General features: G+C 32.8%; 2 protein-coding genes across 7 annotated transcripts in view; both read left to right on the top strand.

Annotated features, from left to right (window-relative positions):
* MFF (mitochondrial fission factor) overlaps positions 1–15,239 on the top strand; it is a 29,233-nt gene extending 13,994 nt beyond the window's left edge. For 2 of the 5 annotated variants that reach the window (XM_039350941.1, XM_039350942.1), the window contains 5 exons: positions 184–272; positions 5,456–5,614; positions 11,111–11,173; positions 12,494–12,578; positions 14,039–15,239. In XM_039350941.1, the coding sequence (XP_039206875.1) occupies positions 184–272; positions 5,456–5,614; positions 11,111–11,173; positions 12,494–12,578; positions 14,039–14,170 (528 nt within the window). In that variant the 3' untranslated portion in view covers positions 14,171–15,239. The remainder of the gene's footprint in view (positions 1–183; positions 273–5,455; positions 5,615–11,110; positions 11,174–12,493; positions 12,579–14,038) is intronic. The other 3 variants (XM_039350943.1, XM_039350945.1, XM_039350946.1) reach the window with 3 other exon arrangements.
* Positions 15,240–16,203: 964 nt separating this feature from the next.
* MRPL44 (mitochondrial ribosomal protein L44) lies at positions 16,204–22,333 on the top strand. Of its 2 annotated transcripts, none has more exons than XM_039350940.1 (4): positions 16,204–16,791; positions 18,359–18,827; positions 20,534–20,661; positions 22,037–22,333. In XM_039350940.1, exons 1-4 carry the CDS (start codon positions 16,628–16,630, stop codon positions 22,206–22,208), a joined length of 933 nt encoding a protein of 310 aa, XP_039206874.1. In that variant the 5' UTR covers positions 16,204–16,627; the 3' UTR covers positions 22,209–22,333. The 2 variants fall into 2 exon arrangements, with proteins under 2 accessions (XP_039206874.1, XP_039206873.1); XM_039350939.1 differs by having other exon boundaries at positions 16,237–16,791; positions 20,534–20,712.
* The last annotated feature ends 26 nt before the right edge of the window (positions 22,334–22,359 follow it).

Raw genomic sequence — 22,359 nt, 5'->3', positions numbered from 1 at the left:
AATATAGGGGATCATTGTATGAAATATAGATCTTACATTCTAATAGAAAATCCAGTATTTAAAAAGCTTGCATTAGTCAAAATCAGTTGTCTACTAGATTAACCTAGTTATTAATGCTATTGATACAGTAAAGTACTATTTTTTATTTGTTCTTTTTCTTTTTCTCTTTTTTTTTTCTGGCAGATTCGGTCAATAGGAAGGCTGAAAAGAGAACGTTCCATGAGTGAAAATGCAACTCGTCAGAATGGCCAGTTGATGAGAAATGAAGCAGTGTGAGTAGAAAAGGATTATGAATGCATATGTAAATGAGACCTGATCTGTGTTTTTTCTTAGTTCTTGATTAAGAAATGCTTTCAAGCGTTTATTTGATCTGTTTACAGCCCTTTGATATTAGCCTTGAGGCTCAAAATTGATCTTGCCTGTTTGTAAATAATGCAATGAAAAAGTTAAAGAACTATAGCTGCTATTTTTAATTCTTTGGATTTCTTTGCTCTCATTTTTTAATATACAAGGAATGATAGTAGGCAGTTGCATCTATATTTTTGCTTCATACCAATAAATTAGGATAAGCACTCAGCAACCTCTTCATTGCATTAGAATAATGTAGCAAGATGGGTGGCAAACAAATTTAATAACTAAATAAACTACATGTATGAAGTCCTGTGATAAATTGCAGCCTTAATCTTTAAAGCATACTTAAATCATGGGTACCTTCCTGATGTCCAGCACATTCTTTGTTTTATTTTCAGATATTCTAATTACATAAAAAGGAGAGCTAGTATGCTGCACCTTTAATCCCATTTCCTCCCAAGGATATCTGTATGGCTCACAAATTCATTTTTAGAAAATAAAAAGTGGATATTGATAGCCTGCTGGCTTATTGGGAAGCAAGCACTTTTCCAATAAAGACAACAAAAGTGTTAGGAAGGTTATAGAAGTCCAGAGGGAGATGGTTGGCAGCAGCCATGCCTGTTTGTTTTTGTAATATGTATGTTTTTTGACTGGCTGTGATCATCATGACAGCCATTTTATAAATATGTAAGCTATCCTACCATGGCAACCATTTTACGAATATGCCCCCAATATGCTGTTAATGTTATAGGTGTTCCCTGAATAATTTGTTAAAGGTTTTCCATCTTGTTTCTTTCACCTGCAATTGGGGAAAAGCTGGAAGAAGGAAGCTAGATGAAGCAACTGGTCTCCTCCCTGTGAGACATATTTAAAGTTGTTATTCAAAGAACAAACAATCCAGAGATATAAATAAACTAAGATGTATTAGATAACAACTATTCTGAAACTCTGTCCAGTCAAAACCAATTTTAAAGATAAAGAAACATAAAATAACAAAGCAGAAATCTTGAGGTTGCCTGCCAGCTGTTAGCATTTGAACTGAGCGGCTATATCAGTCATCTGATGACATTGTGGAGAGGTATATTATATTGCATTGTAAGGATTGGAAATTATTTCTAAATTTGTCTTTATCATCTCATTTGCATTTGCTAATATGTATTTTTTCTATTGGTGTCACTTTTCTGCAAGTAAATGATTAATAACTGTATCAATTTTCTAAATACATCTGTGATAATTACAAGGAATTCTTCCTATACCTTCTCTTCTTCACATGACCTCTTATTATTTCAATTAGATATTTCTACATAGGTTGCGTTCAAAGGCCTTAAGATATATTGATGTTTTAATCTTCAGTTTAGATATATAAACTATTACCTTTATTGTCCTAATTTATTCAGCATTTTTACAAAAAACCATACTTTTCCTCTTTTAGAAATGCTTATATATATTTGTAGGTGGAACTGTTCTGTGCTATAGTAAATTAACTATATGAGAATCTAGCACATTAGTTGTAACAATGAAAAATTCTGTGTCCAAACCTTATCAGCTTAGAAGATTTTAGTTCCATTTTTTGTCTACATAAAGAAAATATTATTTTATATGTCATCACCATTTTGTCCCATAGTGGTGTGTGTAAGTGCCTACCCTGATCATCTTTTGACATATAATGATGCTTAAATGTTCCTCAAAACTAATAATAACTAGATGCAAGAAGTGATGATCAACCATGATGCCTTCTCTGCTTAATTAATTTAAAGAGAACACTTTCCAATAATCAGAACTGTTATTCATGATAGCAATATATTGAGACTGACTGGAAAATAAAAATGTCCCAGTACCAGTCATCTTTTATAGCTAAAAATGAAATACAAGTACGTTTACTAACAATTGATTAATCACTGTTTATTGCATTGTGTCAACATTTGTTTAGCTATGCTATCTGAAATGAAGCTTATTGGATTGTATTGCAGTATGTAGCACTTTTAATTATGTACATACCACACATGTACATACATGGTGTGCATGTGTGTTTGTGTATAATAAAATCAGATATGAACATAATTCATCTTGTGGATAAATTCTAGAACTGTGGAATTTTTTTTATCCCCAATAAATAAATACCCTGATTGGGTAAATTTCATCATAAATAGTAACTAACTGGAATGGAAGAGAGATACTGTTTATATTTTCCTTTCCACAAATAAGATGTATCTATTCAAGCTTTCAGGGTTGTTATTATACTTTATTCCATCTTTTCTATACATAATTCAAGATGGTGACTTGAGGGTTGCCAATTATTCTCTCACGTGCCTAATATAGATCAGTTTAGAAAAATGCAATGTGTGTAATTTGAATCATATATTTGATTCATTGGTCTTTGGGTCTTGTTGATTTTGAATAAGGCCGTTCACTTTAGATTTTATGGCCATAGATTCTTTGCAAATATTATATAAATTCAAGGATTTAGCAAATATGTAGAGTGCTTAGAGTCAGATTTATTTCTTCAGTATGTACAGTATCTACATGTAAAGACGTTTTCTGATGCAAAATTGTTGTCAGCAAATTATGCAAACCTGTGTGCTTTGTACAATCATTTAGAGATCTTGGCTACATTAAAATTTAATTACATTAAAAATGCAAGCTTCATCCTTAATATAACTGGAATGGAAAATAAACACAGAATAGTTTTGTGCAGCAAGGCCAGTCTTGGTTTGCATATTAATAACATTATTTTGGGGAATTTCAAGCTGAAAAGTATTACATACATGCTTATATGTTTAATTTTCACAATTATGGGAAATTTAATATCAGTTATATTAGTATTAATATGGTCTATTTTTTGTGAGTGCCTCTATGTAAATGATTCCTAAGTCAATCCATATGTATATGTTCTTTACAGTATATGTCATCCAAAACCTAGGGAAGGGTATTAACTCATAGCTGACCATTGCTTTGCTTATATTGGGTTCAACATTCACTTTCCACAAAGACAAACAAGCTGGGGAAAAATCTCAAATTCTTGATAGCCACTGCTAATCAAAATAAGTGGTACTGAGCTAAGTGAACCAATTGCTTGGTTTAACATAAATTCATTTGTTTTGTTCTCACATATGCTTTTGATACAAATTTTAATGTCAGACTTCTGAGGTTTCAAACACTTTTACAGTTATCAACCTTGCAGAAACCCGTGGGAAAATATTTGTGATAATAAAGCAACAATTTAGGTGTTTTAAAATATGTAAACTCATTTACTAACAGCTACAAGTGAAGCCAAGTTTAAAACAATTTTCAATTTATAACAAGTCACTATATTGAGAAATTTAAGGAGTTATTGTCCCTCCAGCTAATTCTATTGTCAAGAGCTTTATTTATTTTTAGTTAGGTTTTAGTTAGTAAAAAAAAAAAAAAAATCAGGTGGAAAGCAGGAAATATATGAACAAATGAAAAAGAAAGAAAGAAAGAGAAAGAAAGAAAGAAAGAAAGAAAGAAAGAAAGAAAGAAAGAAAGAAAGAAAGAAAGAAAGAAAGAAAGAAAGAAAGAAAGAAATCTAATTTGCTAAAAAAAATATTGGGGACTCCAGTGTAATTTAGACTCAAAACAAACAGATCAATAGTCTGATTTTAAAAAGATCTTAAGATTATAATACATTTTAAGAATTCATAACATTTAACTGATAAAAAAATATTTTAAATGGACAAGTTAGCTTGTGTGTCACCAGAAAAGGAATATATAAATATTACAATTACTTGAAAGGAAAATGGTCCAGAATTTAAGTTGAAGTACACCTCCCAACAAAGAGTTAAACTTAAAAAATTGTCCTTAAAAATTGTTATCATTTTCACAATACCTTTCACAAAGGTAAATCCTATAGTAAATACATAAACATCATCCATAGGGCTTGTATTTTTCTTTGAATAGTTAGCTGCTAGTGATATTCAAAGTCATACGATCAAAGAAATCTACAAAACTGAGCTTATTGGAAGAATACTCTTGTTTTCATTTATATATTATTCAGGATTGTGCTGGCAGCTTTTCTAGTTTGTCTTTTATGTAAAATATGAGTAGAAGCTGTCGACATTATTTCATACAGCTGTAATTTCAGAATGTAAGCTAAACATAATCTTCATACAGCTATAATTTCAGAATGTAAGCTAAACATAATCTTCCTAAAGTGTTTAGTTTACGGACCAAAATCTTTTTGTATAAAATATAAAATTTAGTTTCAGTTTAGGATCTCCAATAGAAATATTCACAAACATCTATATAGCAAATTTCCATTCTGTGCATTATTTTTGAAAGATTTTGCTTCAGGATAAATTCTTGAATATGTTTTGCTTATTTGGGATATGTCTAGAACTTATCACCGCCTCTGGTTAGTTGTTTCTTTTGCAGTCTATTCTCATAATCTCAACAAAGCTTTAATTATTTTGCAAAAAGTAAATATCGTTATAGTTTTATCTAAACTTCATATCTGAGAGCAATTTCAGAATAGCTTCCTTCTACGGTTTAAAATAAATATTTTAGCCTACAGTATTTTATACTGTACAGCAGATTTTAATCAAAATCACATGCTTTGCAGTATGTTATTCGTATAAGAAAGAGGGAACACTGCATACTGTATATTGTGTCATCTCTTACAAATGTTTCTTCTCTCCCATTGAGATGGAAGGGTGAGTTATCAGACCTAGATGAAAAACTAGGATCAGTCTTCTGAAAAAGTAATTACAACTGAATTAAATGTTATAAATTTCAGTAGGTTTCCCAATAGGTCAGAATCTATCTCTGGGAATTCATTAGAGTGATTTGTGTTTGTGTTTTGAAAATAGAATTGTATTTTATCATACCTATTGCATATTCAATAAGTTTAGTAAATGTCTACTGAATCAGAGTAGATTCTTTACCAATTATCTTAAAGTGTTTTTTCTATTGAAAGTTTTTCAGGTTCCATTGACATTCTATTTGATAATATTTTACTTATTTATGGTAAAAAAAACTGAGATCAATTTAATTTTTCAACAAGGATTGGTAGAGAAAACTTTTTTTCTATTCTATCTGAAACCTGATATTAGTGTTTCTCTCTTCATTTGCTATGCTTGCAAAACAGTGTGACACCATCACCTCAACAGGTTCGTGTCTGCTCTCCCCAAAAGTTTTCTGAAGATGGACCTAGTCTTTATTCTGCTCGGGGCATTTTGTCGCTTATCCAGTCTTCTACTCGTAGGGCTTACCAGCAAGTCTTGGATGTGCTGGATGAAAACCGCAGGTGATTGGCCATCACAGATTCTGCCAATTTACTGCTTTTTTTTACTTCCTTTTAATTTTCTACTTTATTAATTTTGTTTTTTTAAAGTACACAGCATAAAAGTAATATTTTTTCATGTCTTTTTCTTTCTATTATCTATGAATGACATTTCCAAAATTCACATTTCATGGATAGTTTTATTTCTTATTTGGACAAATTGAACATTTAAATAGCCAATTAAAATTCTTTTCTCACTGAGTAGAAAAGGGAAACCGGGCACTAAATACAGCTATACAATCCAAGATAATATGTTCTTTTGTTTTCTCTTAATACAGTAGAATAGCTTTTGTTATTTCTAACTGACTTAAAGAGTATAAAATATTTTCTTCTTATAATATGGTAATCATAGAATTTTTTAAAAAACAGATGATCAAAACGCAATAACATTGAAGGGGGTGGAATTAAAAGTATGATACTGATTTATCTGATCTCTATCTGCAATATCTATAATTCTTGTTGGAAAAAAATGCCTATAGCAATTTCTTCCTGAAAGTTGCATGGAAAAGACAGCTTATGCAGTTTATATGCATGACTTTCAAAAGCTCTGAGTTATTTTTTCTAACCTGCGGTCAGCCAACTAATTAATAAGAAATCTGTCAAATATTAACCTGTATCTTGAAATTTTATTTGTTATTTGGTAAGAGCTATTACTTCCATTTCTCCCAAATAATTAATTAATTTTTTCCATACCAAAAGAGCCTGTTTTTATGCATCCTGCACCTGTTTTTGAATCTAGTAATGTTTGGGCTTCTCTTATGAGTCCAGAGCAAAGGATCAGGTGTTCTATTGTATTCTGCTATGTCAGCAGAACTTCTATTTAGCAACTTTTGTCCTTATTGCCATTTTTAAGGTCAAATTGGAATCAACATAGGAGTTAGTCACTGATTTTTTTTATTTCAATTGAGATTATAATGGTTCTCCAGAGCAATAGAACAACCTGTTAACACTTCTATTGGAACATATTTCTTTAATGATTACCCTATTTTAGAACTTTGTTGTGCCACATGTCTAAGCAGTTCACTTTCTTTACACTAACAGTTTTTGTGGTTTTTATTTAAATACTCATACCTTCTTTTCTACATTAAAAACTAAGTTTCTTGCAGATGTAAAACTTAATTGTGGTACTTAAGTTTTATAGAGGTAGGTACATTCAGTTCTCCCAGATTATGAGTCTTAAAATATTTTCTCAAGATTTTGAGAATCATAGTTTTTAAATTCTATAAATCAATTAGACATACCGTAATTTAACCGAGTAATAATAAGGCCTTGAGAAATAATCAGAAATCTAAATAAGTTTATATTTCTAGTTTATCTCAAATATAATTTTAAAAATCAAGTATTATAGTATTTTCTTTTAAACCCATCTTTAGGTTAAAATTAAACTTCTAAAATTCGCATGCAGGAATGTGAAATTTGGAAAATATATTACTTGCATGGGTACAATTGCTGATTCTTTTACAGTATTTTTATTTATAGAATTGCTTTTTGATGTTTTAAGCATATTGTTTTATTTAAGCATATTATTTTATTTAACAGTTTTTAAAATTTGGTTTTTGTTCTGCTTTATTTTTCTTTTAAAATATTTTCTAATTCCCGCATATCCCATCCATGCTTTGCATAACTACAGTATGTTCTATTGTCAATTAAAATGTTGATTATATATCATGGATAAAAAATCAATCATAGGATAAACTCTTTTTCTAACATTTCTTTTGTCAAAAATTCTCTTTGACGAGCCCGATCTTAAGGGAACATCTAGGAGTCCACTATGAATGTGATACACGTTTTTGCTATCTTGAAAAAAATTCAAAGCATCTGCCTTGTATTTAAGACATCTATAATATGGATATTACTGTTATATCAGAAACTTTCATAGTGAACTGCTGTATTGGTGGATAATTTAAAAGAGATATGTTCTTCCTGTCATATTGTTTGTCTACAATTTATATAACTAGCTTGAGCAAGTGTTTTATAATGTATATTTCATTACAGCCCTTTCAATATACCTTTGACTCTAGATATACTTTTCATTGTAAAAGTATGATACACTTCTTTTAATGTTTAATATAAGTTGCTCAGAGAACTTAGTCTGTTGGTTGGTTGTAGAAATACTGTATAGTCAAATATAAAGCCTAAAAGGTCTCATTAAAGATTAGGGTTCTAGAAAAGTTGGACAATAAGAGTTTTGTGAGTATGATACAATAGAAGATGAATATGACTTTAAGAGGTAGGTAGACTAAATCTGAGCGGACGTATTTCTGGCTTTTATATAAGAGTAAGCTAGAGATTAAATATGCTTCTCTTTTTTTGGAAGATATAATGTACTTGATGCAAAGAATATTAAAATTTATGTTTAAACTGAAGGAAACTACAGTATTCCTGAAGTTTTGTTAGTAATGAGTTGAGAATTGTATTATCAAATCAGTATTCTAAAAGCAAATGGGGCCATATCTTAGATATAACCTGTAGCTGCTGCATGCAGGTCTTTCTTTATCCAGTTCTTAGCATCTCATATTAAAATGTTTCAGGTACATACTGGGGAATGACTTCAGATTGGAAACTTCATTTATGTCTCCATTTGCACATTTGTGTTTAGCTGCCTCCCTTTTTCTTTTTTCTTTTTCTCAAATGTGTATTTTTAATCTTATCAATTTGTAGAAGCAGTAAGTGTTGCATTGATTTATGTTGCTCTTCAAATGTCGTCATTGTAGATCTAGCCTTTCTTTTCATGTAAAATTAAAGTTAGGAGCAGCCGTTACATCTTCAGGGTGCAAAACACTAGAAATCCTTCAGATTTACTATCCAAAGACTTGCTAGTTACCATATAAAATACACTTGAATGAACAAAATGGCAGTTGAAAGCACTTAAAAAAACTTGTTTCTCAATCGGTGGAATGTGTATGCGCTCATGCAGAAAGACCTGGGAATAGTGTCCAAAGCATTCATGCAAACCTTACAAATGAAGCAGTGTGATTTTGAAAAAGACAGGGTTTTGCCCTCTTTCTATTCAAGCTCCTGATAACATACATTTGATGTTGTTTCAGACCCAACTAAGCTTTGCAAGTACAACTGACAGATAGATTCCATTGCAAAAAATATCTTCCTCATTTTTTATGGACATGGTAGTTAGTGTGTTAACTGGTTTTTTTTAATGTACTTCAACTTTTAATCTCAGAGCAACTGTTAAGTGTTTGTCTGTGTGCAGATTACAATACATGCTTAACAGATGTATGCCCTACGCTTCACCCTGTGCCCTAATTTGAGTGTTAAAGAAAGCTTAGAAAGATCAATGACAGTTTTTGCTTTCCTCTGTCTTGGTTCTGAATGTCAGCAGCTAGTTGTCTGCTTTCTTCCCTTTGGCAGATATACTTTTAATCTTCATCATCAGTCCTCTCCTGGGATCCAACCATACCCTCTGAATTAATTAGTTATTGCCTCTTGGCAATATTCATCCTTTTCTGTCATCTTCAGCACACTTTTTCAGATGGTGCCAAACAATTCGTTAGCAGTGCAAGTTACAGCATGCAAGCAAAATACGTTCTGTGATTTTTATAAGATGATTTATATAAGGCTGGTTAATGAAGTTTTCTATTTTTAATAGAAGTACATAATTCCATATTTCCGATAACAGCTTGCTGGGCTATTTGGCATATCCACAATATACTAATACAGTTAAGTGGTAACATCCAGCCAATCTAGGCTTCTCTTGAAAAGCAATGTCGGGTTAGACCTTGTCTGTACCTGGTAAGCCTATGCTTGAACTGACATTCACGTAGAAACAATATATTGTAATTCTCTTTATCTCAGTGAAGCAATTTACATTGCCACAAATCAGGCCAGTGTTTCAGGAAAAACCTCTGTAGTCTTCTCTCCCAATGCTGGCCAAAATGTTCTAGCTAAGTGGGTTTGGCACGTTAGAAGATTCAGTGTGTACTGAAGCTGTCTAACCTTGAAAACCTTGGTAGTGTATCGAGATGTCTTTAAATTGAGTAGATTCAGTGGAGGTCCCACAAACTCACAGAAAATCTGGCTAGTTCTGTCTTCTGCAGTGTTCACTGAAAGATCTTCCAAAACTTTCTTCAGTGTAAGCTCTGCAGAAAAAAGCTGGGAGCATTGTGAAGCAGAACATCATGGTTGCTTTGCTCTTAGAACTGAGGGACACACTGTGCTTTGTAAAATAACTTGAAAGGGGTGTTTGCCCAAACCTTGAACAATCTAACCCTTCAAAGATTTACACAGCCCTAGTTTTTGGATGGCAAAATGATTAGGAAGTATCAAACCTCTAGTCTAGATTGGAAAATTGAAAATATTGTCAGAATAAGTCAGGGGCAAATAACTTCTGTATTGTTGCCAAAATGGACTTTGTGGACATGACCATATCTTGGAATCTTTATTTTTCCATTTTTATTAAATGTAGATATGACTTCTAGATTGATAATTTAAATTGCATCCAATTACTTGTAAACATTATTGTCTTTTCAGTAGAATTCTGTGATATATTATGTAACGCATACATTAACTCAGTTCTTAACTAATAATTTGGGAGAAAATAGTTACTTGTCAGATTAAAAAGATTGTATTAAGTATTTGCTCTAAGTGTTAGAAAAATGTCCTATGATGTCTCAGCAGTTGATGTATTTGGCAATTTGTATTGGCCATTATTTATCTTACTCTAAGATTTCTTGGAAAATGACAATGTTATGTCATAGATTTTTATGAAAACAATTGAAATAGTATTTTTAAAAATTATTCTTGCTATGAGTGAAAATATGAGCATGTGCATTTATTGTTAGTTTGTATTACAACTTTAGGGTGCTCAAAAGTTTCATGAAATTTTAGAAATTATATGTCAATTAAAAGCAAAATGAGAAATAATAAATGAATACCAGTAATATAGAAGTGATTTTATTATAATTATAAAAAGATATAGATGCATGAACACACAATCTCAATTGGGCAGGGTGGTGTGCTTTGGGTTCCTTCAATTAAATGTTGCCATCCGTTGGGGACTCCAGAAGTCTGCCTTCGATGCAGTACTGCCTGCCCTCTGGAATAAAGTTCTTTCTGAGATACTGATGGCTCCCAACTTACTGGCATTCCAGATGGCCTTGTTGACTTGGCTTTTTGCCCAGGCTTTGCTGAGGATGAGTAAAAATAAAATGATTCTGATAAAATTTACCTGTACTTAGAATAGGCCCTTGAAATCAGTGGAACAAAAATTTGTCATAATTAGATTAAGCTAATCATAATTTGGGAAAATCATTTGTACATCATGGAGTATAATATTCCATTATAAAATGGAATATTTTCTAAATATAAATAGGATTTGTAATTGCAATACTGTATAATAGAAATAACAATCTTTGACTTCAGGGCTTTTTTTGTTCTACTTCTTCTCTCCTTGTTTTTTTTTTTTTTTTTTTCCTATTTCCTTCGTATCTACAAATCTTGCCTTAGGCCAGTGTTACGTGGTGGGTCAGCAGCTGTCAGTTCCTCTAGCCGTCATCATGATGAAGCCAGGTAAAGTTGCATTTAGTTAGCTTTTCTGCAAACTATCAAAGGTGTTCCTGAACTAGTTTGCTCAATACATTTTTTTTATACTGTTCTATTTTGAGTGCTCTAAAGAGGCTTGTCCCCCCCAATTTCCTTTTCAAATTTATTTTTTTCTCAGTCCTTATTTTTATTGTTCTTCTGTTGAACACTACTGTAGCAATATCAGATTTGTTGGATGACTTTCTCATTTATTTAAAATTTAAAACTTAGTTTCCAATGTGCCAGATCTTGGTTTGCACTTAGGATTCCTTCTCTTTGTTTGTTTAGGATTCCAGTGATCTATGATACATTTATATAGGGTAACAATATTTTATCACAATGTAGTAACTGTAGCATAATTTATTCAGGATTTAGGCTACTTCAGTTGCTTCAAAAAGAATTGAAATTCTTTTTTAGAATCTTTTTTATTTTATTTTTTCTTCAGCTCAAGATGTCTTTATTATCCCCTTTGTATTGGCTTGGCTTGCCCAAATTTATTTTCTACTATCTTATTAATTTAAGCTCCTCTCCTATAAATCTTATCCATATATTGATAAAAGGCTCATCAGTACTTTTACTTAGTGCTGAGCTTACGTATGTACTTGGCAACATTTTTCTGAAATGTTGATTTTAAAACTCCTGTCTGGCTACCTAAATTGTTTTTCAGAATTTTATGATTACATGTCACTTCGTAATTGAGGTGCATCTTCATTGCTGTTTCATCCTCATACTGTCAACATGGAATATATATGCCTATCACAAACCTAGCCCTGTCACTCTTCACATAACATTAATACATTCTTTTTTTAACTAGTTTTCTTAACAAGCTTTAGTGTCTTTGCTCACATACTATACTATAAATCATGACTTACAAATCATAATAGCTGGCAACATATACAGATATTGTTTAAAACAAACCATAATTTAATGTTTGGGGGTTTTGTACACCTAACCTCTGTCTTTAATGTTGTTTGGCTATTATCAATAACTAACCCTCAAAGGCATATCTTTTAGTATTTATTTCTTGAAATTCTTCTCATTATTTCACCCTAGAATTAAATTCTGTATTTTACCTAGAATTCAAACAGCTTGAAGCATTTCTCACTTCACAGATAATATCTTTGTTTTGTTTTGTTTTTGTTATAGTTGCATTTCTTCAGGCTGCATTGAATTACCACTCTGTATGATGTCTAATGTTCTAAGGGTTGTGTTTCAGAAGGTGGTAAAAATGTGTAAAAAAAAAGCTGATATTTTACCTGTAATTCTCTTTGTGTCACTGAAGAATGTTTGTATTTTTCTGTCATACAGATATACTCTTTCAAATATAGACACATCATTAGAGGGAGCATCAGAAGATATGACAGTTGTGGATGCTGCTTCTCTAAGACGACAGGTATCTAAAATTCTTCAGCTATTATAGCTGTAATACTTACATAATATAGTTAATTCATATAGTAAATGTGAAGTGTAAGGGACCAGAAGTGTATTACCATTAACATTTAGAAGTGTATTCATAGTTGATTTCATAAATACAGTTTATCAACAGTTGTACAAAGTTGTTTTCTCAGCATTCTCAGTTTCTAAATTAATAAAATATAGGAATGTCCCAGCACAAATATGAGTAGAAACATTTGAAAGGAAAAGCTGTTGAGAAAATATATTCTGTTGCTTTGTTTCAAGTTGCTGAACAAACTCTGCTTGTATTAAGATTTATTTATTTATTTAATTTATTTGCCACCGTCTCATAACTAAACAACTTTGGGCAGCTTGCAGCTTTAAACCATTAAAATCCTAACAAATAAATATATTTGTCAATAAAAATGGAAATCCCACTCAAGATAAAATTATAGTTTAAAAGATGGGAAGGGAAAGAACAGGATGCCTGTGGGGTTGGTAGAATTGCCTCTTAAATCATCAATCACCTCTAGTGTGATGCTTCCCCATTAGGGTCCCCGGCTAAGATTCATGCATGCATTTTATGTTGTGTCATTCTTCATATACTGTAAAGTTTTTTGTATTATTTGTTGCAAAGCAGTTTTCACATGAATAAATCTAGAAAAAGGGTTGAACTATAAGACCAGAAAGCTTTCACAAATGTGTAAAATTAAAAGCCTAGAAAAATATTCAAAATTGCAACAATTACAAATAATCCTCAACTAATGAGAAGTCAAAATTATGAGAGGCTCAGAATGGGTGCTTTATATCTATAATGCACTTCTGCCCATCATAAAATGTATTCCCTCTATGGTCATGTGACTGCATTTCAACTGTTCGGCAATCAGCTTGTCTTTACAATCAGTTGCACCATACCATGGTGGCATTATGATGATTTGTGATGTTTTTTTACCAGTTTCTGGCAAAACACCCATTTGAAAGAATGGGTTTCCACTTACAACCATGGTGTTTGCTCTATGATTGTGGATTCATTTAATGTGTGCGGTGATACTACAAAAATATCATAAAATTGGGTTTGGTCACATAGGTGCCTCAACTTGTGACTGTGACAATTTACAACCAGAAACTCAGTCCCAATTTACATACTGAAGAATAAAATGTATGGAAACAGAGTGCTAATGATATACCATGACTGCAGTAGCTCCCTGCAAGAAAAGGTGTGATAAAAGTAGTGAAATGTAGGAGATAAAAATATGAATTTGTTAATATAAATACAGAACATGAAAGAAAATGTAGCCCAAATTACAAAGACTGTAAGGGCAAGAGTATTATCTTACCGAAAACAGGTCTTCTGTTGGTTAAACAGTAGGCTTCCAGGATTGAAGTACTATATTGACAGACTCTGCTTGATCACTCAGGTAGTTGTGGAAAATATTAATATTTATTTTTGTCTTTTAGATAATAAAACTTAATCGCCGCCTACAACTTCTGGAAGAAGAAAATAAAGAGCGTGCTAAAAGGGAGATGATCATGTATTCAATCACTGTAGCTTTCTGGCTACTAAATAGTTGGCTTTGGTTTCGGCGCTAAAAATAGCTTCTACATTTAAAAAGATCTGACAGTGGGGAAATACAAAAAAATTACAAAGCCCTTTGTCTCTGAATTGTATGGTGACTTATGACCCATGCACTGGAAACGTCTGCCACTGTAAAAAAAAAAAAACTAATATAATACAGTGTTAAAAGGATGCTTGGACATTTTTTTTCCAAATTGTTGTAATATTCTGTTAACATTTTTTTGCATGATAATGTACATTTGAACTGTATTTTGCAAAGGGAAATGTCTTCACTCTGTAAAGGTAACTACAGACACTTCTCTTTGCATAGAAAGACAAACGTGGATTTTTCAAATAATCTACAAAATGGCATAACTTGCGGTAGGTTTTTCCTTTTTTTGTATTATTAAGTACAGCACCTTTATTGTTAACTAATTGCACTTGTTTCATTTAGTCAAAAAATTTTTTGCAGTGGTTTGCCAAATGAAATGGCATCCTAACTTATCTATATCTCTCATTCTGGCAAGTGTACATATTGACTAAAAAACATTATTTGCTAGAATGTCAGGAGATTATCCAGAGGTATGTGTAAAATGTAGTTTAGCTTTAATTTTGCTTTTTTTTCCTTAAAAAATAAAATCTTAAGCAAGTCTGTTTGAGTGATTTAAAGATTATGGAACAAAGTACCAACAGTAGTATAATTCATAAAAGTAAAGAGATTGTAATTTCTTATCATTGCACTGAATTGTATTCTTTGTTCTTTGGAACTGTGGAAACTTGAAATTGCAAGTACTTAGCTTTCTATTTTTAACTAAGACATTTTTATTTCTTTAGTTCAACACAGCATCTCAAATCACTGTTTCTATTTAAGTGGTTATTTTCTTGTTTGTTCTTACACTTTGAGTCCAACCATTTGCACATACCGTACTTTATTTTCCTACACTAATGTTCACCGTGTGTTTTAGTTTAAAAGTTCTACCTTCTTGGAAAGTGATGTAAAATAATAAAATGTTGACATGAAAAGCATTTGTGAACTGTGAAAAACAAAGTCTAGTCCCTAAATAATTTCTATAATTAAAGATTAGATAAAATGCCTCAGTTAAATGTTTACTGATATTTTATTAAAATACCTTTGTAGTGTCTGCCAAAATATTGTATCTTATCAATTTTTTTGTAGAATTGTTAGGATTCTTACCCATGAATTTAAAACCACCCCTTTTTTATTATTAGTGCACATAGGTGATATGTCCAAGCAATTATACTTATTATTTTTTCATTAAGGCTTAAGTATAAGAAACAAGATTTTTTAGTTATCTTTTGAGCCCCAAATACTGTTCCATAATCTGTCTCTCTTGGCTACATTTGCTGAGTTGCGATCCAGAGCTACCACATTGTCTACTGCTAGTTTGGATACACCAGTCTGGAAATTAAATTAAAAATTTCACAACAGAAATAGAAGAGGCAGAAAACTCCTTATTCTGTTGAAAAATCATTTTGAGTTTGGTGCTTCCTAATTATTTTATGTGTGATGATACTGTTCCTGCATTTGGTCTATGGGATTGACTTTTAGTTTGCAAAATTAGAATTTGGTGTGCAAACCCTGCTTCTAAAAGATGTAACAAATGGATTCCATTTGGAATAACTACTTTCAGGACACAGTCTTAAAACCTTAGGTTTGCCAAGAGTTTTGGGGAGCAAAAATGGCACTTTATAAAATGTTTAAGTTTTAATCTTGCAGCAGTTTTTGGACTTTTATACAACAATAATGTTTTTGTTTTAAATTTTGCTTCAACACATGCTTGCTATAGTTCAGTCTGAATATCTCTTGTATCATATACTATAGCTTGGATACTTGGGTAGATGAAGAATGGAAGCTGAAGCTTGTAAAAGCCTTGATTCATTCTGGTTACTTAAATGTAAACATGCAGGTTTCTTTGGGAGGGAAAAAAACCCAGTAACAGGTTGCTCTTTGCCTTTTTCCAGTCTAGCCTACAGCCCTTGAATACATTCGTCAGTCTAATCCTGTTTAGTTTTGGAGATTAGACGTTTGTTACTCTAAAAACGTTATTGAAAATCTCTTCTCTTGAATAAAAAAAATAAGCTGCATCATCATCATCCCCTCAGTAGCTCCCCTACTGAAACGTTTTTTACATTCTCATAATAACGTTGAAAATAGTAGCCGTTTGTACTTTTGGCTACAAGCCCTGTTAGTACAGCCAATAGTCCGGTAAGAGAGATACTGGCACGCAGCTCTTTAAAGTAATAATTGCGGAAAGCTTATAAACCTGGATTTCCAGACCTACAGTTTATTTGGCATTCGACTGCGTCGCAGAACTGCGATCTAGTTTTGATGCACCTTTTTGAACCAGCCATGTTTATAGCAGCGCCGAGCCTCATTCGCTAGAAGTCAACTTGAGCCCGGAACTCAGCCGGACCAGAAAGGAAATGGCATATGTTTCCAGCCGGTGCTAAATCAAGGTTCCGCGGGTATAATGGCGTCGATGCTCTTACGCCCGCTGCTTCTCCATACTTCTCAGCGGCTGTTCGCGGCGGCGAATGGAGCCGCCTTGCTTCGTTCTCAGCCGCGCCGAAACAAAAAGCTCTGGCTCCAAGCTTATCTGAAGCAGCAGCGTTTGCTTGAGCCTCCCAGGCGCCGGTAAGAGGGTCTCGGGTGGGAGAGGCTCACGGGATGATGCAGGTTTAGGGCGAGGGGAGCGCTTCTTTTCGCAATATGCAAGCTTTAGGCAGCGTCTTGCCTGGGTTTCTTGGATTCTACCACCTATGTCAGCTCTTCTCACTGACATCTGTTAATGTCTGTTGTCTATAAACAATCTTTTCCACCAGCCAGTTCACTCAGCACATCTTTTTCTCTCAGGTTTTGCTAGGTCTGTCACTGCAGATTCTTCCATCACTACACTTCAAAAACAACTTCAAGAATACTCAACAATCTCCTCCTCCATTAGTTAATATTTCTTGCCTTTTATATTCATATTCACACAGCAGGTATTATAATCAAGCATGACACTGAGGCTAATTTACTCCCTCCCTCCCAAACCCTTTTTTACTTTGAGGCCATCACATCATCCCATGTATATCAAAGCAACTTACCACCCTCCAATCTCCATCTTCTAATCAGGACTGATACTGTTTAGCTTCTGAGTTCATTTATGGTAAATTGTAGTGTGGTTTGCTTTGATTCTGACTTAGTCTGCTAACTGAACACAGATATTATAGCATATAAATCAGACTTCTAAGTACAGTGTATGAATCCAGCTAATTATGGTTTATTGAACAAAACAGGCTAAGGAAATCATGGAATAATTCACTGTGTAAACCCATTCATTGTCTACAGTTGTATGAATGGTAAACACAAAACAATAAATTTTTGGTTTTGTGAAAGTGCAAAATAACAACAACCAAACAAGTTACAGACAGAAACCCAGCGTGATGTAGTAAGTTAGTATTGAAGAAGAACTGTGAAGATTCAAGTTCAAGTTTACTCTCAACCATGAAATCTTGCTGGGTGTTTTAACAGATAGAGTTAAATAGGCATACTTTGCCTTCAGTATTTTCCCCTGTAGCTTTCATGTTATAAAAGTTAATTTTGTTAATTACAGGGGCTTGTACATTGTGGCCACCTATCTTTTCAATATTTTCACAGTAATTTGGCTATGTATTCATTAGTATGCTTATTAGAATTGTAGCAATTGTTTTTAGGAATTTCAGATAATTGCAACATAATTAACAGTTTATTTGAAATGTTCATATCCCTAATTTTTCAGGAATAAACAGTACGATAATACAGTTTTTAGTTTTTCTTATCTTGCTGGATTGGGATAAGAAAGTTTGAAGTAAAACATGAATTAACAAAAATACCATAATATTGTGACATAAACTGTAGAGACTTTCAGTTCCATGTTTCATACCTGAAAGTTCTTTTATAATCCTTCTGTGTGCAATACATGACTTAAACAAATTAAATATATAGAAGTTTCTATTTTTGAAATGTGTTTGCTCATAATAATCAACTTGGGGCTCTGAAATTATTTTTCCCACAACATCTTTGACTTCCACAGTGAAGATTTTCGAACTGAATATATACATCTAGAAATCCAATACTGCTTTTTAAGAGATAGCCTTAGTCTAACCATGAAATCTGTCTTGACTAGGCTGTTTTTTTATATATATATTTGATTCTCTATTTCTGCTCTTGTTTTATGTAGGTCTGAGAAGCCTAACTGGGATTACCATGCAGAAATAGAAGCTTTTGGCCACCGGGTACACGAGACATTCCCACTGGACCAACTCAAAACTGCATTTGTTAACCCCTGCTATATAAAAAATGAAGAATCTAAACACCAAGAACTTGGACTAAAAAAAGTAGACCTTGCTCTTAATCTCAAGGACAATCAGGAACTTTCTTTACAGGGAGCTTCCTTTTCGCACTCTTATCTTACACGGTGCTTTGAAGAAGCTTTTCCAAAAATGCCACCTGCTGGCATTGAGGCTCTTGTTAACTATCTCACCAGTGAAGAAATAGTATCTTACATTGCTACAAACCTGTCTTTGCAAGACTTGACACTTTGTGCAGAATTTCCTGTGCCACCTAAGGTGCTGCAGAAGACTCTTTTTGCTGTAATAGGAGCTTTGCTTCAAGGTAACAGCTCTCAAAGAACAGCGATCTTTATCAGAGTAAGTTATTATTACAGAATGTAATGTTATGGCTAGCTAAAAAAAAGTTCTTTATATCCATCCAAAATTATAGAGCTAGTAAAATGTGTAAGAAAATATAATATATTGTTCAGGGATTAATAGATTAATCTTCAATTGCCTTTGTGATTTATTTAATGAAATTGAGATGAAATTGTTTTAATGAGTTAATAGACAAGGTTACTTTAAGCAGAGACAGGCTGTCAAAAGGGTACAGGCTGTACCTGTAAGAAAACAAAGCATTTCATATACTATCACGCTACCAAATTTTGGCAACCAGTTTTTTTCATAGACATTTGAAATTGGTGATGCAGACTTTTTGTTAACAAAAGATTTGCATGGGTGCTGTATTCTGACACAAATTTGCAAATTAGATTAGCAAAACACATATTAAGAGAATTAAGAAAAATATTCTTTCTTCCTAATATGCAAAATGATATTAAAGACTTGAGACAAATACTGGAAAATTACATGCAGAGATCCAGCTATAGTGCCATAATTTTAGTGTAGTATTGCTTTATTTGCTTGTTGATTACATGGAGGTTGTGGAAACATTTATTTTAGACCAACAGTGCCCTTACTGCTCTTTAGAATAAATAATGTAAGCATAAATATCTGGTGGTGGTTAGTGCTGAGGTGAGAAATGCTATTTTATGTAACTATCCTTCAGGGAACTTAACTTTGTGGAAGATGATTTCAGAAAGTTTATATTTGATTTAGCCTATAGACTTCCTTAGATGGTTAATTTCAGTTAATTCTGATTATTTTGTGAAAATTAAACATGATGGTATGGCTTTCCTTGTCTCCCAAGCTATTTTGTAGTGTGTCTACTTCCACCCTATTAATCTGTAAATACTTTTTCCCTTGGTATGCTAATAAAAAATTATCTCAATGCTTGAGAGGCATAGTCTATTTAAAGTATTATAATGCAGTAATAATTAAGCATTACAAAAAATACGCCCTAGTGCAGTGGTTCTCAACATTTTTTTCCACTATGGACTCCCTTTAAATCCCTTTTGTGGCCACGAACCATAGACCCCCAAGACTCAAGATTTAAATCATAACATTTCTTCAAAAGCCTTTGTGGACCCCCTTTGATAACACTGTGGCCCACCAGGGGCCTACAGACCACAGGTTGAGAACCATTGCCCTAGTGAATAAGAGTTCTGTTTGATTCCAAAGAAATGTATGTAGGTAGTTCTCAAATTGTGACAACAATTGGGATCAGAATTTCTATTACTAAGCAAGGTGGTTGTTAAATGAGTTAACTTAATTTTATGACTTTTTGCCATGGTTGTTAAGTGAGTCACTGCAGTCCTTAAGTTATTCATGTAGTCATTAAACAAATCCAGGCTTCCTCCATTGACTATGCCTGTCAGAAGTTGGCTGGGAAGGGTGCAGATGGCCATCACATGATCCTTGGATGCTGCAACCATCATAAATACATGCCAGTTTTCAAATGCTCAAATTTTAATGGGAATGCTGTGATGGTTATAAATGCAAGGACCTGTTGTAAGTCACTCTTTTCAGTGCTGTTATAGCCAAATGAATGGTTATAAGTCGAAGACTACCTGTATTATGTATGTCAAGCAATGATCATTGCTATTATTTTAAAATAACTAAAGCACAGTATTCTGTTTGATTTCATATAAATAAAATAATATTGTCTTTTTAATATTTGTTTACAGGACTTCTTCATCCCTCAGTTGATAGGAAAGGAACTATTTGAGATGTGGAACATTGTAAACCCCATGGGCTTGCTGCTGGAAGAACTGGCCAAAAGGAATATAACTGCTCCAGAACCAAGGCTAACCAGGCAATCAGGAGCTACCACTGCTTTGCCCTTGTTCTTTGTTGGGTTATATTGGTTAGTAAGATTTCAGGCTGATTCAGACTTGTTACTATGTAGTGAAGGTGGACACTGTCTTTTCAGTCAGAGTCACCATATTTGAATGGAATTTCATATAGAAAATAAAACAGGCATAAAGCAGTTTAGTTAGTGTCCATTGGTGGGGAGCAGAATGCCTCCAAGCACCAATTGTAATAGAATAATGGCAGGAGAAGAACTGGTTGGCCACTGATATACGTGCTGAACACATTGCCTTAGCATGTTGAACCTGCAGGGTTTAGAATTACACTTCCAATTAATATAAGTGATAATAAAATCTAAACTAGCCTTTCATATTCTGTTATTTGCAGTGCATATTATAGCTTGTAAAGAATTATACATTTTTGTTGGTTTCTATTCTCTAAAGAATAGTTCTAATCATGGTCCCATTTCCAGCTTATATCTCTACAAGAGTGCTTTCTGACAGGAAGAGACATGTTTCTGACATTCTTCAGTCTATTTCAGGAGTGATGACTTTGCAGTGTGGGTTCAGAAAAAATAGTGTCATAACTTGTCCTTGTTAAGCTCACTAAAATTCCTTTTGAGCTACTTTTATGGGTTTTGAGCCTTTAAAGAAGTCTTTATCTTGTTTTTTTATCTCAGTCTTACCTTTTTCATATTGCTAGTACTACTATTCATGGATTATTCTTGATCTTTTTTGCCCTGAATTTTGAAGTAATTTTACAAATTCAGGTCTTGACAATTGCTTTTCTTGTGTTTTGTAATTCTTGATTGTACAACATGATTTATAAGGACACATTAATTCAAGGGAGTTAATTGCTTAGAATTGTTGGTAGTGGTAGAAAGTATATTGATACCAATTGATATCAGGAAAAGTAGAGATTAATTAATTTACTGTTTTTTGTCTTTTGTAAAATCCAAACCATCTTTCTTAATATTTTTGATTGTTTTCTAGGAGCAAAATCAGGATCTAATATTTCATCTTTTATTAATTTTCATTTCAATATATTGCATACAATCACTACAGAACAATCTAATAATAAAGGTAGCAGATAGATTTCTTAAAACGGAAATGCAGAACAATAGTTTCAAAATCAGTTTATACAAAGATCAAATAATAGACTAAAATTGTTTTTCACGGTATTATGTCATGCTTGGTGAGATAATTTTATACTCAAGGAGCTATTTGAGCTACCAGTTTTTCAGTATTTGATTTACAAAGAGGCTATGTACTCTATACCAAGCCTTATTCTTAGTTATTAGATAAACAGACTGTATGTTGCCTAATCTGATTGATCAGTTGCATAATCGTAGACAATAAAAGTATTTTTTCTCTTTTCAGTGATAAGAAGCTTCTAGCTGAAGGTACTGGTGAAACAGTATTAGCTGCTGAAGAAGAAGCTGCTCGTGTGGCCTTGCGAAAACTTTATGGATTCACTGAGAACAGACAACCCTGGCATTACCCTTCTTTGAAATGCGAGAAGAAAACTGAAAAAGCTATTAGCAGTAGTTAGGCAAAAAAAAATCAGATCATTTGCAACAATACTGTATTTCAGGAAGAACTTTTTTCCTTCTCTTCCGTTAGATTTATCTAAATTAGAATGCTTTGAATAAAAGTGATCTATCAAACGATTCATAAGATAGTCGCATTCATTGTATTCATTC

The sequence above is a fragment of the Crotalus tigris genome, unplaced genomic scaffold, assembly GCF_016545835.1.
Source record: "Crotalus tigris isolate CLP2741 ecotype Arizona unplaced genomic scaffold, ASM1654583v1 scf7180000018364.571795, whole genome shotgun sequence".
NCBI lineage: Eukaryota > Metazoa > Chordata > Lepidosauria > Squamata > Viperidae > Crotalus > Crotalus tigris.
This window is presented reverse-complemented; position numbering and strand designations above follow the sequence as displayed.